The 18815-nt window shown below is 43.0% G+C and overlaps 1 protein-coding gene across 1 annotated transcript in view; it reads left to right on the top strand.

The window, feature by feature from the left end:
• The window catches only part of SUCLG2 (succinate-CoA ligase GDP-forming subunit beta), a 444050-nt gene extending 426871 nt beyond the window's left edge, over positions 1-17179 (top strand). The window contains exon 11 of the mRNA XM_082265844.1: positions 17029-17179. Within this exon, the coding sequence (XP_082121970.1) occupies positions 17029-17144 (116 nt within the window). The 3' untranslated portion in view covers positions 17145-17179. The remainder of the gene's footprint in view (positions 1-17028) is intronic.
• Positions 17180-18815: the final 1636 nt, after the last annotated feature.

Genomic DNA, 18815 nt, shown 5'->3' with positions numbered 1-18815 from the left:
TAGTTAGCGCCAGCACAGAGCATTGCTCTGATCCATCTCCGAAGCTCTGCAGATAGGGGAAGTAGAGCTGGGATTTCAAATCCCTGGACCGATACTGCCACTGACAGCTCATCACACAGGTACGTACAACGGGGGGGGGGGGGGGGGTAGGCTGTTCATTCATTGTTTTCATTTTCTCTAAAAGGGTGAATCAACCCTTTAAATATTTGTTTCTTTTTTACCCCTTTAAAGAGTAAGCCTGCTGCAAGGTGAAATGGAAAAGTACGTATGGGTTACCAGGCTCTATACTATCTGTTAATCTTACTCAATTTGACAAATGCATAACAATATTTCCCATTTCAATCCTCCCCATTTTCTCAGCCTATTTGCGGCTGTAATTCTCCCTGATATTCAGGTGACAGGGAGATACCTGACAGTTTATTGTTTTCTTTCATTTCTTACCGATGGCCATATCTCCTGCCGCCACCTGCTAAACTATGAGTGACGGTGATTGTTGTGTCCCCAGACTTGTTTCCAGAGGAAAATGATGTTCCTAGGCCTGGGATTGGTAAGACGTACAAGGAGTTAACCCCTATGGGTCCTCATTCCACTTACTTGCATAACAAATTAAGGCTAAATTTAATAGAAATTGTGTTTTTTTTGTAAAAGTCTGATGTTGGGGGGGGGGGGGGGGGGGATAGTATCGAACCGATAGAAGTGGGAACAGCGGAGTGCGGTTTCTTTCCAGGAAGCAGATTCACAGTGAAGGTATAGCAGTGATGGCAAACCTTGGCTAACCAGATGTTTTGGAACTGCATTTCCCATGATGCTCATGCACTCACATAGGCTTGCCCTAGACGTCTTCTTCTGATCATGGCGCTCAGCTGTTGGGTGCATACTGAGCAGTGTCATATTGACATGATAGCATCACACAGTTGCTGCAGATTTGTCGGCTGCACATCCATGATGCGAATCTCCCGTTACACCACATCCCAAAGGTGCTCTATTGGATGAGATCTTGTGTCTGTGGAGGCCATTGAAGTACAGTGAACTCATTGGCATGTTCAAGAAACCAGTAGTGAGAGGATCTGAGCTTTGTGACATGGTGCATTATCCTGCTGGAAGGAGACATCAGAAGATGGGTACACTGTAGTCATAAAGGGATGGACATGGTCACCAATAATCGGGTAGGCCGTGGCATTTAAACAATACTCAATTGGTACTAAAGGGCCCAAAATCAGATGGTATTCTGCATACCTTGGTTGTAACGAGTGGTTATTTGAGTTACTGTTGTCTTTCAATCATCTTGAACCAGTCTGCCCATTCTCCTCTGGCATTTAAATGAGGCTCAGTTGGTACTAAGGGGCCCAAAGTGTGCCATGAAAATATCTCTCACACCATTACACCAGCAGCCTGAACCGTTGATACAAGGCAGAATGGATCCATGCTTTCATATTGTTTACACCAAATTCTGGCCTTACCATCTGAATGTCACAGCTGAAATCGAGACTCATCACACCAGGCAACATTTTTCCAATCTTCTATTGTCCAATTTTGTTGGGTCTGTGTGAATTGTAGCCTCAGTTTCCTGTTCTTGCTGACAAGAGTGGCTCTCCTCTGCTGCTTAGCCCATCTGCTTCAAGGTGCCATGTGTTGTGCATTCAGAGATGTATTCTGCATACCTTGGTTGTAAGGAGGGGTTATCATTGATTAAGCACACATTGTAGTGTGTGAAACGCGTCTACCTTGTCACTATTGTCACATTGGGATCTCCAGTCAATAAATCTGGATTTTGACCTCATCTGGAGTGCAGCCGTTTCTTTTTCTTCGTTGATTATCCACGGAGGCAAGCCAGGGTGTGCAACGGAGTGTATCATCAGGCTTGCATACCACCTTGAGCAGTGAGTTCCTTGTCTTTGGTTCGAGATGATAGAAAGACAACAGTAACTCAAATAAGTCTGCCCATTCTCCTTTGACCTCAGACACCAACAAGGCATTTTTCTCCACACAACTGCCGCTCACTGGATATTTTCTCTTTTTTTCCCACCATTCTCTGTAAGCCCTAGAGATGGTTGTGTGTGAAAATCCCAGTAGATCAGCAATTTTTGAAATACTCAGACCAGCCCCTCTGCCACCAACAACCATGCCACGTTCAAAGTCACTTAAATCCCCTTTTCTTCCCCATTCTGATGCTCTGTTTGAACTTCAGCAAGTCATCTTCACCGCATCTAGATGCCTAAATGCATTGAGTTGCTGCGATGTGATTGGCTGATTAGCAATTTGTATAACCAAGCAACTGAACAGGTGTACCTAATAAAGTGGGCGGAGAGTGTAAATACCATGAATTTGCTGTTTGCACTCGTTGCCTGGATCAGCACCATGGACAGCGGCACCTTTCCCATTGAATCTACAACAGCACAGGCGTTATTTGTTAACATGCTTAGTAACCAATCAGGCCGGTAACTCTTGTTGATTGCGTTGTGATGCGTTGCAGCGTGTTTTGCACCGCGCGTCGTATGATTAGGTTCGACAATCTGTATCTGTGTGCTTAGCTCCTTATTTTCCTAAGAAAAATGGCGTAGATGGTTTAATTAGAAGCCCAGGGAGGGTGTAGGCAGCCCCGTTGGATCACAGCTTCATCATCACTGAAATAGTTAAAGCCATTATTTATGTTTTGCTTTCATCTGGAGCGAGTTCTTTTATGTTTTGTTTTTTTTTATGATTTAACTCGCGCCCTGAACTTTGTACAGCTCTCTGACACCACCCAGTGGCCAAAGCTTGTCATTTGTTTCCTTGTTTATTTCCTCCAAGCTCTATCGGCATGTGAGCAGTCATTATACAGCTTTTCTCATGGCTGCTTGTAAATACGCCTTTCTAAACGAGGAAAGGTTTTCTGTGTGAATGCCATTTTAATTTCTGTGAGATTTGTGTGAATGTATGTTTGCAGCGCTTTACAATTTAAAGGGAGACCGTACAATTACTATTTAGTTCAATAAAGGAGAATTAGGAGGGTTTTGCTCATGGAGCTTACAATCTAAGAGGGAGGAGGAGGAGGTGATACAGAAGGTAGTAGCTGTGGGGGGAGTATTAGAAATCATCACTTTCATCCCTATAATGTGAATTTGGTCCAGGATCTGCACTGAGCTGATGCAGACAGACATTGGGGTTGATTTACTAAAATTGTAGAGTGCAAAATCTAGTGCAGCTGTGTAGCCAATCAGCTTCTAACTCCAGCTTGTTCAATTTAAGTTCATCTCATAAAATAAGAATATTCTCAAAAGTTAATTTATTTCAGTAATTCAAAAAGTGAAACTAATATATTTTATATAGCTTCATAACACACAGAGTGATCTATTTCAAGCATTTCTTTTTTTTTAATTTTGATAATTATGGCTTACAGCTAGTGAACACCCAAAGTAAAGTACCTCAGAAAATTAGAATTACATGACACCAAAAAAAAGGATTTTTAAACAAAAATGTTGGTTTACTGAAAAGTATGTCCATGTACAGTATAGTATGCACTCAATACTTGGTCAGGGCTCCTTTTGCATGAAATACTGCATCATTCCGGCGTGGCATGGAGGTGATCACCCTGTGGCACTGCTGAGGTGTTATGGAAGCCCTAGTTGATTTGATAGCGGCCTTCAGCTCATCTGCATTGTTGGGTCTGGTGTCTCACATCTTCCTCTTGATAATACCCCACAGATTATCTCTATGGGGTTTAGGTGAGGCGAGTATGCTGGCTAATCAAGCACAGTGATACCATGATCATTAAACCAGGTATTGGTACTTTTGGCAATGTGGGCAGGTGCCAAGTTCTGCTAGAAAATTAAATCCACATCTCCATAAAGCTGGTCAGCAGAGGGAAGAATGAAGTGCTCTAGAATTTCCTGGTAGAGGGCTGCGCTGACTTTGGACTTGATAAAACACAGTGGGGCCAACACCAGCAGATGACATGGCTCCCCAAATCGTCACTGACTGTGGAAAATTTAGCATTTCATTTGGAAATTAAGGTCCCAGAGTCTGGAGGAAGAGTGGAGAGGCACAGAATCCAAGTTGCATGAGGTCCAGTGTGAAGTTTCCACAGTCAGTGATGATTTGGGGAGCCATGTCATCTGCTGGTGTTGGTCCACTGTGTTTTACCAAGTCCGAGGTCAGCGCAGCCCTCTACCAGGAAATTCTAGAGCACTTAATTCTTCCCTCTGCTGACCAGCTTTAGGGAGATGCTGATTTCATTTTTCAGCAGGACTTGGCACCTGCCCACACTGCCAAAAGTACCAGTGCCTGGTTTAATGATCATGGTAACACAGTGCGTGATTGACCAGCAAACTCACCTTACCTAAACCCCATAGAGAATCTGTGGGGTATTATCAAGAGGAAGATGAGACTCCAGACCCAACAATGCAGACGAGCTGAAAGCCGCTATTAAAACAACCTGGACTTCCATAACACCTGGGCAGTGCCACAGGCTGATCGCCTCCATTTTACGCCACATTAATACAAAAATTCATGCAAAAGGAGCCCCGACCAAGTATTGAGTGCATACTATACTGTACATGGACACTCTTAAATAATCCAACATTTCTTTATTAAAAATCCTTTTTTTTGGTCTTATGTAATATTCTAATTTTCTGAGATACTGAATTTTGGGTTTTCACTAGCTATAAGCCATAATCATGAAAATTAAAAGAAAGAAATATTATATATTTTATCACAGAGTGATATATTTTAAAGTTTCACTTTTTGAACTGAATTACTGAAATAAATTAAAATTAAAGTACAACCGCTTTCTATTTACAAAGAGAATCCCATGTCAGTCAGACATATGTAGACCAATCTGAATAAGGCATCCTTAGGAGTCCGATACTATGCCGCTATGCTAAAACACCAATAAAGCTAAACTGCAGGCAAACAAATAAATAGCGCTCCAGAACGGTCACATGATCTGGGTCCATGTCAGCCAGTGGTGACTGCAGGGGAGAGGAGAGAGCACTCGACAATGGTGGGAATCCTTGGGAGCAGTGATATTACCCATTGTTTGTGCTCCGTCCTCTCCCCTGCAGTCACCACTGACTGACATGGACCCAGATAATGTGTCCGTTCTGGAGCGGTATTTATTTGTTTGCCTGCAGTTTAGCTTTATTGGTGTTTTAGCATAGCGGCATTGTATCAGACTCCTAAGGATGCTTAATTCAGATTGGTCTACATATGTCTGACTGACATGGGATTCTCTTTGTAAATAGAAAGCGGTTGTACTTTTTTATATGGTGTTACATTACGCTGGCATTATAGCAAAAGTAGTGCTTGGAGAGTCCTTTATTCTTCTAGTTCAGTACAAAAACGTTTTTTTATAGATCTTATTCTGTTCATTGAGTGTCGCTCTCCTTCGTTACAATGGGATGTTGTTCATCGTCTAAGCTGATCAATAGATACATTTTAGCGGATTGCACCCTCTGCGCAGCTGCTTCCCGAATACCGGCTCCCTAGAATGACATTTCGCCTTTTTTTTTTTACACCACATTAAAATAGAACATCCTTCAGCTGCATCCCGAGCAGCAGCGCTCAGAATCAAAGTTATAAAATATTAAATCGGCATTAATTGCAGACTCCACACAGGCTAACGGCAGACGAGGGAGAGAACGAGAAAGAGCAGCGCGCACATCCTTCTTCCTCCCAGACTTCTGGCTTTTAACAAATGCTGTGGAGAGTAATAGGGAAGCAGACAGGTATGATTGAAGTGCGGGTTTCAGCTCTCCGTTGTTTATGGAAAGACGATGAGTACGCTTTAATGGGTGCAAATCAACCACAATGACTTATGGGGGAAGGTGTTAAATCTTCTTGAATTCTGGGTTCTGATTCTAAGTGGGGAAAAAAAAAAAATGAATTCGCATGACTAGCTTTTATTTTTAGAGTTGGAGGATGGGATGAAAAAAATGGGAGTTTAAACATGCCTAAGCTCAAAAACATAAATGTTATCTATTGCAACTTAGATACAGTCCTTGTATATGTAGGCTTTTTTTCCTTTATTAAGACCTGGTGATCCTGCCAGTAACACACTTTTTTTAGACCTAAAGTGACAACACTCACTTGTCACTCACTTGAAAATACAGAAACTTCTGCTCTGTAACCTAGGTTTTGTAGTCCACACAGGTAACTAGGAACATTTTCAGGGTTTGTTTACACTTGCGTTTGGGGGAGCGTAAAAAAAACCTTGGCGGAGCCATGTTTTTACTGCCCTCAAAACTGCTCCGCTCAAAGTTTAAGTTCACCTTTTCACAAAAAAAATTAAATACCCCGCCTTTTCCAAGGGATTTGCAAGCACTTCTCGTCTTCCCCTTCTTTCCTTAGGGCTTCCAGAAAGGATCAGAATGATTTTGATTGGTCCCACTTCTGAACCACTGTGGTCTGTCCCAGAAAATGATAGGAAAGACGGGGAGGAAGAGCGGGACTTTCATCCTTGCACCATTGCACTGGCTTTCATCCTTGCACCATTGCACTGGCTTTCATCCTTGGACCACTGCACTGGCTTTCATCCTTGGACCACTGCACTGGCTTTCATCCTTGGACCATTGCACTGGCTTTCATTCTTGCACTATTGCACTGGCTTTCATCCTTGGACCACTGCACTGGCTTTCATCCTTGGACCACTGCACTGGCTTTCATCCTTGGACCACTGCACTGGCTTTCATCCTTGGACCACTGCACTGGCTTTCATCCTTGGACCACTGCACTGGCTTTCATCCTTGGACCACTGCGTTGGCTTTCATCCTTGGACCACTGCACTGGCTTTCATCCTTGGACCACTGCACTGGCTTTCAATTCATCCTTGGACCACTGCACTGGCTTTCAATTCATCCTTGGACCACTGCACTGGCTTTCACCCTTGGTCCACTGCACTGGCTTTCACCCTTGGTCCACTGCGCTGGCTTTCATTCTTGCACTATTGCACTGGCTTTCATCCTTGGACCACTGCACTGGCTTTCATCCTTGGACCACTGCACTGGCTTTCATCCTTGGACCACTGCACTGGCTTTCATCCTTGGACCACTGCACTGGCTTTCAATTCATCCTTGGACCACTGCACTGGCTTTCAATTCATCCTTGGACCACTGCGCTGGCTTTCAATTCATCCTTGGACCACTGCGCTGGCTTTCAATTCATCCTTGGACCACTGCGCTGGCTTTCAATTCATCCTTGGACCACTGTGCTGGCTTTCACCCTTGGACCACTGCACTGGCTGCATGGGCAGTGACAGTGTGAAAAGAAGAAATTACATTTGCTGCACATTGTGGCAAAATGTATCCCTGTTGTTGCACTTGGCAAGGAGTACCACCCACTGAATGTGACCCATTCAGGTCATCTATTTAGAGCTAACGGCGAATAATGGGCCTAGGAATGTTAGTTTCACTCCGGCATGCGTGGAGATATGTGTAGCGCAGGCAATGTTTTTGGACATAGGCGACCTAGAAGTCTGTGAGTGCCTGCATATGTGCATGTATGTGGAGGCAGGGCAGGCTCAACATTTTTTTGGAGGGGTGGGAAAGGTTAAGTGTTTGAATAATTCTTTTTTTTTTTTTCCAGTTTTATTTCACTAAAACCTTATATTAGACGAGTGGACCATTCTAACTATTAAAATATTGTGACAGCCTATACTAAAATGAGATATCAGTGGTCTTGTATAAGCTAATGAAGCACAGATCATGTTCCATTAGCTTCTTTCCTGGCCACAGTGGCTGGGGAAAGTAACAGCAGGAACCAGAAGTCCCGTTTATACAAGTTGCTTTTGCAATCTCACAAGGTAGGGGGGGTCAGCAAATGGATGTTCTCTCTCCTCTCTATCCACTGACACCAACCATGCAAGCACTGGGCTAATAGGTGGGACGGGGAAGCCTAACAGGGTGGGGGCGGGTTGCACTTCCAGAGGTCTGTGAAAGCGATGGGGTAGCTGTAGTGCCACCCAGTTGTTTTCATCTGCAGTATTGGGACAAGAGCATCAAGTGCCCAGGGCAAAGATGCCAAATTGTGCCCGTCTCCCTTAAAATATGTGTGAGCTTATGAGGAGGAAGGGGGGGGAGAGAGAGAACAGCCCATACCTCCTCCTCCTCCTCGTCTCTGCTCTCTCCTTGTCTCAGTTCTCTCCTCGTCTCAGTTCTCTCCTCGTCTCAGCTCTCTCCTTGTCTCAGCTCTCTCCTCGTCTCCGCTCTCTCCTCGTCTCAGCTCTCTCCTCGTCTCAGCTCTCTCCTCGTCTCAGCTCTCTCCTCGTCTCAGTTTTCTCCTCGTCTCAGCTCTCTCCTCGTCTCAGCTCTCTCCTCGTCTCAGCTCTCTCCTCGTCTCAGCTCTCTCCTCGTCTCAGCTCTCTCCTCGTCTCAGCTCTCTCCTCGTCTCAGCTCTCTCCTCGTCTCTGCTCTCTCCTCGTCTCTGCTCTCTCCTCGTCTCTGCTCTCTCCTCGTCTCTGCTCTCTCCTCGTCTCTGCTCTCTCCTCGCCTCTGCTCTCTCCTCGCCTCTGCTCTCTCCTCGCCTCTGCTCTCTCCTCGCTGTCACTACTCCCGTCAGCCTTATAGTAGAAGGAACTTGCAGTGCCCCCATCCCTACAATACACCCTGCGCCCATGGTAGCTGTCCCTTCTGCCCATCCCATGTCCCAGCCATGTTCATCTGAGTTGGTTTGTAAAATATACTAACAATGAATACAAAACCCCCTGCTGCCACTAACATATGACATACATTGGTGGCAGTAGAAGGGTTAAAGTCACCTATCCCGTGCAGTGACAATGTCTCTGCAAAGGAATCCCCCACTTATACTCTCCTTACCTGTGTTTCCCTACAGCCAGTGAGAATACCAGACACTTTGGGTATCGGGAGCATGTGACCTGCTCCTTTGTGACAGTGCCCAGGCCTAGCTACCCATCACTAGTCCCATGCACATAGGGGGTGTTGACAACACAATTCCCCCAGGGTCACCAACACAGTGGATTTCAAAGCAGGCTGCAGGGGAGTGCAGGTAAGCCGAGCACATAGAGGTCAGGGGGTGCCTCTTGCATAGATGGGCAGGTAACAATGTCTTTTAAGGCACTACCATATCCCACTGCAGAGCAATCTCTGTGGATCATCACACTATGCATTGCCATATTGGATAAACCACACTACACTAATGTACTTACTACAGCAATTTGTCTCCGTTCATCACTGAGATTCTCTATAGCCGTTACCACACACAATGCTCAGATTACAGCAGCTAAGCCCTCAGAGAATGTGTGCACATGGTTTACACTGTAATTATGACGTTTGCTATAAATCATCATTATTTCTACAGATATGACACAATGTAATAGCGAGAGCACATAGATTTTATGCCAGCTCCAAGCTTTGCGTTTATTACATCTGAAATAAGCGGTGTTAACCACTTCTTTACAGGAAGATTTTCCCCCTTAATGACAGGCCTTTTTTTGCGATTCCGCACTACATTATTTTAACTGATAATTGCGCGGTGGAACATTGCTGTACCCAATTGATGAAAAATCTATGTCCTTTTTTCCCCACAAATAGAGCTTTCTTTTGGTGGTATTTGACCACCTGTGTGATTTTTTTTTTTTTTTTTTTTTTTTTGCGCTATAAACAAAAAAAGAGCGACAATTCTGAAAAAAAAAAATATATATATATATTTTTCACTTTCTGCTATATAACATTCCCAATGAACAAAAATCTAATTATTTCATAATTTTAGGCCAATTTGTATTCGCTACATATTTTTGGTAAAACAAATCCTAATAAGTGCATATTTATTGGTTTGCGCAAAAGTTATCGCGTCTACGAACTAGGGGAAAGATTTATTGGCAATTAGCAATTTTTAGCGGGACTGTGACGAACAGATCGGACACCTAACTCACCTTTTTGACACTTTTGGGGGACCAGTGACATTACTACATTAATCAGTGCTAAAAATATGCACTGTTACTGTAATAATGACACTGACAGGGATGGGGTTAACCTAGGGGCGATCAAAGGGTTAAATGTATGCCAAGGGGTGTTTTCTAACTGTGGGGGAGATGGGCTTATGGAATCAACACAGGGACCTGTGTTTCTAAATAGGAGGAACACCGGAGGCCTGTGATGATTACTGAGAGAACAACGGTCTGCTTTGTTTACAACAGCAGACCACCGTTCTCTCTCCCACCGTTCTCTCTCCATGGGGAGTGATCGTGGGTGCCCGGCTGCCCAAATAAGACAAGCAGGGGGCTTAAAACTAGTCACCATTCTTGCCTGTGACTTTCTGCACCTGACATTTTCCCCATTGCTGTCTGTTCATGCCTTGTTCTGCACTGTAGGAAAAATCTGATCTAGAGATTGAAGCATCACACCATAAGGTTATAATCCAGGAAGACTTGTATTATTTGGGTATAGTAACCATTGTCTTCTGAGGTCCCAAACTCACCCCTTTCATCAGGGCTCAAAGGAATGTAGGGTTTAAAATCTAGAAATCCAGATGTAGGTGATGATTTAGCTGATGTGTGTATGCACTCAAAAACAGTGCCATTCAGCCGGCATTTCCCAAACGACAGTGTTGCAGTGTGTACACACACCAGATAAATCACCAGTTACCTGTGGGTTTCCAGATCCCCCCCCCCCCCAGGGTTTGTTCTGCACTGTGTCTCTGTATGGGTGCAGTTCCCTTGGTAGAGGAGTGTGTTCGTGTCAGAGCTGCCCCCTGATGACTGGTGGGGGATAATATTCAGAAGCAGCAGGAGAGGAGGAGGTAGCAGAGATCCACACAATGAAGCAGAAGCAGGGAGATTTTTGCACTACAGGTCCTCAGGTGCAGCTTCCTCTATAGCAGGGAGAACTGTGAGCAGCACTGCAGAGACATAGCCAAATGTCAGATATACAGCAGATATACAGCTATGTGGCTGAATGCATGGGAAGTACACTTCTATTCATTTAGGGCTCTTTCACACGGTCCGTAGGCGGATCCGTGCTGCTCAGCGGGGATCGATCCGCGATCCCCGCTGAGCCGGCGGATGACAGCTCCGTCTCCGCTTGCAGTGCGGAGAGGGAGGTGTCACAGCCCCTGCTGCTCTCTATGGGGAATCGGATGAGAGCGGACCGCCTGTCCGCTCTCATCCGATCCCATCCGATCTGATCCCCAGGACGGATGGAAAATAGGGTTTCCATCAGTCCGGATTTCACGGACAGGATCGGATGCGGATGGCAGCGGGTGTCAGCGGACATGTCACCGCTGACATCCGCTGCTCCATAGGGCTGAATGGGGCATCCGATCAGATCCGCCTAAAAAACTGACAGGCGGATCTGATCGGACCGCCAGTGTGAAAGAGCCCTTAGGGGTTCAAAGTAAACGGTACAATTGTCGATGTACTGCTTAAGCACACTTGAAATTTTTAGATGTTCCCTATAATTTAGAAAATCTTCACTTTTTGAGTTCGGATCCACTTTAGTCAGTTGCCGACCACCCGCCGCAGATTTACTGCAGTCGTCCCCAATGATTTTTGGCCTGGAACTGGTGATTGGTTCTGACTAATTGCAAAGCGTCCTGTGTCTGTGTAATTTAAACACAGGCACATGAAATGTTGGAATCTTCTCTCCTGGAGCCCTTTTCGCTTCCAGCATGAGAGAAGAGAGCATCAGACAGTGAGTACACAAGCACTACACTGACACCAGTACACATAGGCACACATTTAACCCCCTGATCACCCCCCAGTCAACCCTTTCACTTCCCTGTCACAGTGTCACTATATACAGTATACAGATAATTTACTGATCACTGTATTAGTGTTTGTCCCAGATAGGTTTAGGGTAACCATCATACATCCCTAATAAAGATTTTAACCCCCTGATCACCCCCAGTTATCCCCTTAATTGCCCTGTCACAGTGTCACTGTTATAATGTACAGATCTTTTTTCTGATCACTGTATTAGTGTCACAGGTGACATTGGTTAACGTTAGTTCGCATCAATACAGGAAAGCGTCAGATTGCCCGCCACATATTTAGTAATACATTTTAACCCTTTGCCAGTGACACACACACACACACTAAGCACCTCCATTACTAGTATAGTGTCTGAACGGATCAATATATTTGATCTGATCAGAACTATGCTAGCGTCCCCAATAGTTTAGTATAGTGTTCCCAAAACACAGCGTTAGCCGGATCAGCCCCGACTCCTGCCAGCACCTGCGTTTAGCCTCTCCACCCATCCCCCAAGAAGTGCAGTATCAGCAGATTATTGTCACTTCCAGTACACAGCACACTAAACTGCAGCATTAGAGTCAGGCCTGATCTCTGCTAGCACTAGCAGTTACATTTTTGGTAGCGGCTCAAACAGTCCTTGACAAGCAGATGCTTTTTTTTTACTTGTGAGTCACACTAGGTACTATACATTTCGGAAGGTAGACACCCAAGGTATTTGCTTAGAGGCATGGTGAGTATTTTGCAGCTTTCATTTGTTTTGGAAAATGAAGAAAGAAAAGGAAAATTTATTTATTTTTATTTTTTCAACTTTCAAGACCTTGTGACAAAAAGGGAGATCTGCAAAATACTCTACATGCCTCTCAGCAAAAAGCTTAGGGTGTCTACTTTCTGAAAAGGGGTCATTTGGGGGGGGGGGGGGTTTGTGCTGTCTTGGCATTTCATGGTCTCTGAAGTCCCGATAGGTAGTGAAGAGTGAAATCAACAATTTACGCCCTTAGAAAGCCTGAAGGCAGTGATTGGTTTTCGGGGTCCTGTACGCGGCTAGTATTCCAAAAAGTCTCTCACATGGGGTATCCCCATACTCAGGAGAAGCAGCAGATTGTATTTTGGGGTTTCATTTCACATATACCCATGGCATGTTTGAGCAATATATCATTTAAGTGACAACTTTGTGTAAAATAATTGTGTAAATTTCCCAAAACATGTGGCAAAATATAAAATATTCCATGGATTCAACATGCCTCTCAGCAAATAGCTTTGGGGGTCTTTCTGAAAAAGGGGGAATTTGGGGGGGGGTTGTGCTATCCTGGCATTTCATGGCCTCCAACAACTGTGATAGTAGTGAGGGGTCAAATCAACAATTTATGCCCTTAGAAAGCCTAAAGGTAGTGATTGGATTTTGGGGTCCTGTACGCAGCTAGACTGCAAAAAAGTATCACACATGGGGTATCCCCGTACTCAAGAGAAGCAGAATAATGTATTTTGGGGTGTAATTCCACATATGCCCATGGCATGCATGAGGAATGTATAATTTCAATAAGAACTGTGTAAAAAAAAAAAAAAAAAAAAAATGTTTTTAATTTTTCCAAAACTTGTGCCAAAATATAAAATATTCCATGAACTCAACATGCCTTTTAGCAAAATGTTTTCTTTTTTTGTGTCATTTTTCAAACCCCTGTGACAAAAAAATGAATTATTCAATGGGCTCAACATGCCTCTCAGGAAATTCCTTGGGGTGTCTACTTTCCAAAAAGGGGTAATTTCGGGGGGGGGGGGGGGGTTGTGTTGCCCTGGCATTTTAGCATTTCAAGAAATGAAATGGGCAGTCAGAATGTAAAAGCTGCGTAAATTCCAGTACATACACCATTTTTTTTAGACACTGTAACTTTTGCGCAAACCAATAAATATACACTTATTGAGATTTTTTTTTTTTTTTTATCAAAAACATGTAGCTAAATACATTTTGGCCTAAATGTATGACAAAAAATGAGTTTATTGGATATTTTTTATAAGAAAAATTTGAAAAAGCTGTTTTTTTTTTCTCAAAACTTTTGGTCTTTTTTTGTTTATATTGCAAAAAATAAAAACCGCAGAGGTGATCAAATACCACCAAAAGAAAGCTCTATTTGTGGGAAAAAAAGGACATACATTTTGTTTGGGTACAGCTCTGCTTGACTGCATAATTACCAGTTAAAGCAGTGCAAAAAAAAATGGCCTGGTTATTAAGGGGGTAAAACTTTCCGGTCCAGAAGAGGTTAAAGAAGGCCAGACATCCACAAGTTATTTATGTACTTTAGTCAGCTTCTAAAATACAATTTTAAAATTATTTTAAATCTCTGTGTTTTCTAGCACATCTAGAAAAGTCATTACAGATCTCTATGTATGTGGATAGCATGTTGTGTTTCCCACTGTAGCCATACGTGTGAGCGGTGCCACTCATTAAATTAGCAGTTTAACTAGAATTTTAGCTGTAAATTGCCATGTACTTCCTAATGTGCTGCACAAATTAGGTAACCATTCAATTTTTATAACTTATTTATGGAGGCATTACACAGACATGAAGAATAATAATGGGTCATGTTTAAGGGAGACTAGATTCAAATGTTAGCATAGAGTGTTGTCTGGGGTGAGTATATGAAGACCAATAGAAGGGCTGAAATGCTTCCTGGAGAAAAGGCTGCGCCAGGTTCCCTTTATTGCTAGCCATATGTCTAAGATCCTAAAGCATTATTATGTGATCTCTGAAGGTAGAGGGTCAATGTTTAGACTAGCTTCCCTTTTGGAAAAGCTAGCATAATCAAGTGGCACGGTCCTTACATGTGTGCCAGCACTGGAGTGAGCCCAGAGCTGCATCTTCCTCAGGAAAAGTAAGCATTTCAGTGGTTTTGTTACTGTACGCTTTAGACTTGTAGATGGTTTACAAACATGTTAATTCTTAAAACATAAACTGCTGGGGAAGATGAAAAGTTAAAAGTACATCATATTTAGTTGGAGTAGTAATAAAAATGTATAAGTGCGTCACTTATGTTTTAAATGGTTTCTGAATTTATTTTTTATAAAAAGTCAACCTATCGAGCGCTGTTGAGTAAGGCCTCTTTCGCACAGGGACAGATCCCAGTTAGATCAGCAAGAGAGCTGTCTGACAATCCCCCGGTGATCAAAGCAGGCAGATGACAGGTCCGTGTCCACTTTGTTTCTGCAGAGCGGACTCAAACAGGGCCCACTCTGCTCTGTGCGGTGGGGTGTAAAAGGACTACGCTGTACATTTAGGTTCAACTGCCCTCTGATCTGATCCTATGTGTCTAGACAGAGGGAGACAGATCCTGTTCCATTTTTTTTTGTTTTAGCGGACAGCATCGGATTGGAGGTAGGTGGGTGTGAATGAACACAAGTCCATTTACACATACTGGTCCATAGGGGTGAATGGAGGGTCTGATCAGGTCCACCTGACGGGCTGACCTGATCAGACACTTTGTGTGAAAGGGGCCAAAATCATAAAAAAAGGATTGCATTTAAGGTATGGAAAACCAAACCAAGTTAAAAAAAAAATATGGACCATGAGATCCACTAGCTGGAGTTCACGCTGTAGTAAGAGCTTAATCGTTGAGAGATACTAAAAGCCCATGTTTAACCAAATTAAAAGATAAAAGCACATGGGACTTACCATAGTTACTAGTGGACTGTGCATATGTGAGGCTTCAGAAATCCACAGCCTGAGCACCAGTTCCTGGGATTTGAACTCTCTGTAGGAGGTAGTAGCTCAGCTTCTGTTTGTTTTTCATTCATATAGTAGACTAGGGGTCTCCAAACTTTATAAACAAAGGGCTAGTTTATTGTCCTACTTTAGGGGGCCAGGAGTTGGCAGTGGAAGAAGAAAATGTCCTGGTGTCAGTAGGAGTAAACAATGCCCCCATCTTTGATTAGGGGGGGGAGTAATAGTGCCCCATCGTTGGTATCAGCGGGAGAAATGGTGCCCCATCATTGGTGTTAGTGGGAGGAATAGTGCCCCATCATTGGTGTCAGTGGGAGGAATAGTGCCCCATCATTGGTGTCAGTGAGAGGAATACTGCCCCATCATTGGTGTCAGTGGGAGGAATAGTGCCCCATCATTGGTATTAGTGGGAGGTATAGTGCCCCATCATTGGTATTAGTGGGAGGAATAGTGCCCCACCATTGGTATCAGTGGGAGGAATAGTGCCCCATCATTGGTATCAGTGGGAGGAATAGTGCCCCACCATTGGTATCAGTGGGAGGAATATTGCCCCATCATTGGTGTCAGTGGGAGGAATAGTGCCCCATCATTGGTATCAGTGGGAGGAATAGTGCCCCACCATTGGTATCAGTGGGAGGAATATTGCCCCATCATTGGTGTCAGTGGGAGGAATAGTGCCCCATCATTGGTGTCAGTGGGAGGAATAGTGCCCCATCATTGGTGTCAGTGGGAGGAATAGTGCCCCATCATTGGTGTCAGTGGGAGGAATAGTGCCCCACCATTGGTATCAGTGGGAGGAATATTGCCCCATCATTGGTGTCAGTGGGAGGAATAGTGCCCCATTATTGGTATTAGTGGGAGGACTAGTTGCCCCATCTTTGGTGTCAGTGGGAAGAATAGTGCCCCATTATTGGTATCAACCATGCCCCTCTTTCTGGCGGTGGGGGGAATAACGTCTCATGGGCAAGATAAAAGCTAACAAAAGGGCCGCAGTTTAGAGATCACTGTACTAAACCTTTGACACAGATTTTTTTCAATTCTTATGGAGTGGTGCACAGCTGCATTCAGATCCCCCCAAAAAATCTATGCATTACAGATCAGAATTTAGCGTATGTTGCGTCCATATGCAATGAGCACTTATTTTCTGTCTTGGGTAAATTTGCATTTGTCTGGGATTTTAATACCTTATGACAGAAATTCAGAAAACCTGCATGGCAATTAGTTATCTTTATGTATAGAAAGTGTTGCAACAAAAATGATGTACTAGCAGATTTCTAGCAAATGGATTTTCCAACAGGATGCAAATTGATTCTTGAGAGAGAGCCATGCACAATAAATGTTATCAATGTAACCATCTGCACAAAGTGGGAGGCAAAGTCTCTGTGCATCTTTGTACAATCTACAACATGTCTAGAAAATATGTACAATCTATTACATCTCTAATGCATAAATGTGGAACAGCAAATGAAAATTCATTTGAATTTAAAATAGCGATCCTTTTCCTTTTTGACCGCCAATACTTTTTACCCCATTGTCTACTTCTCATTTGTTTAATTGCCTCTTCGTCATATCATGCACAAATTTCTACAAGTCCTTTTAATTTTTAACATGCAATCTTTCATTTTTTTCCCAGGAACAAACGTCCACGAGGCCAAGCGAATTCTGGACGAGAGCGGCTTGCCAATCACCTCCGCCGACAACCTGGATGATGCCGCCAAGAAGGCCGTTGAAAGCATAAGGAAGAAGTAGAAATTTCAACAAAGAAGAAACGCAAAATGGACACACAGAAACCTCTAACACAGAATGTATCGTTTTCACAGAGCAAAATGGGGGACTGTTCAGTGGAAGTGCCAGGGGATTTATGACATGATGTCATTTGGGGAAATGGGAGATTGTGGTGATCATTTTCGAAGAGCTGCTCAAATCATAATCCGTCACAGATTTTTTATATCATCAGATTTTTCCAATTTCTAGTGTTTTATTGTGAAACGTCAGCTCACTGTTTGCATACAAACTATTTTATATACCTGGAAGAAAAGATTAGTCTCATACTGAGCCTGTAGGCCTCATTTCTAAAACTGTGTGTTGCCTATAAAAAAGTTTGAGTGTCACTCTGACCTGCACTGGATCATGTTATCTATGAATCAGTTTGATTGAAGTTATAAACTGTTCAAACACACTTTTGCCAAAATGACCAATTTCTGGGCTACCTCTTTTCAATGAAAGTCTGCGTTAAATTTTTGCTCTTGAATAGCGCCGTCCAGTTTTGTGAATCACCCTTTCTTCTCACCTCCTTCCTCCCTCTTTTCAAAGACCTTACAGTGAAAATCTGCATTACTTGGGAAAAAAATCCAGCTCAATTTTTTAATTAATTTTGGATATGGCTGGGAAAGGTTGAAAACCTTTCTTTGTTTCATTTGAGTAGATTTCCCCTTCTTCCCTGTTCTGCCATTTGGTTACTATCAAAGCACAGACTTTTTCTTACAGGTCCTCTCTTTATATGAGGCTCGGATTCTTTAAACCACTGGGATTTATGAGCATGGGCTTTTGTTTGCTTTTTGTTTGCTTCTTTTTTAACTTGTACAAGTACAAATATGCTAAAACAATTTGGAGCAGTTCAACGCAGCTGAAATGCCAAACCAAGCAAAGCATCTCCGAAGCACCTTTTGACTTCAAGCCTTAGTGTGTATCATCCGCCTGCCTGTAGTGCTGCCATCCATACCATGTGCCGATTGCATATCATTGAGAGTGTGACTGGTGGTCTGTGCACTAGACATGAAATCTTCGGTCCTTTCTTTAGCCATTTTGTTTTGCTGGTGACATAATTGAGAGGCAAAATTGGATATTATTGCCCCAGTTTCTAATACTGTATTACCTTGCTGTATTTTGGTCTTGAATATTTTCTTACTTTGGCTATATCATGTACGCTTACAAATTTCTATTTTTGATCTGTCCTACCTTTCAGATTGTTAACAAGACAAGATAATTTTGAAAAATGTAATTGTCCAATATATGCCCTATATGATGTAACTGATTGAGGAAGATTTGTGGGTTTTGTATAAACAATGGATTGTCATTTCCTGACTGTCTCCTCTTTTTTGCCATTTTAACAAATACTTGAAATAATAAAAATGATTTGATTCTGTTATTCTTGATCAGTGACTGTTGATTGAACTTGATGGACTTGTGTCTTTTTTTTTTTTTTAACCAGATTAACCCCTTGCAGCCTTTTTTCTGACACTTGTTAAAATCAGTATTTTTTTGCTAGAAAATTACTTGGAACTCCAAAAGGTTATATATATTTTTTAGCAGAGACCCTAGAGAATAAAATGGTGGTCGTTAAAATTTTTTAAAGTACATGGATATCTAACACTTGTGGAATGGCGACAAACTACGGTACCTAAAAATCTCCATAGGCGA

This window comes from Pelophylax lessonae (genome assembly GCF_965119305.1).
Source record: "Pelophylax lessonae genome assembly, chromosome: 8".
NCBI lineage: Eukaryota > Metazoa > Chordata > Amphibia > Anura > Ranidae > Pelophylax > Pelophylax lessonae.
This window is presented reverse-complemented; position numbering and strand designations above follow the sequence as displayed.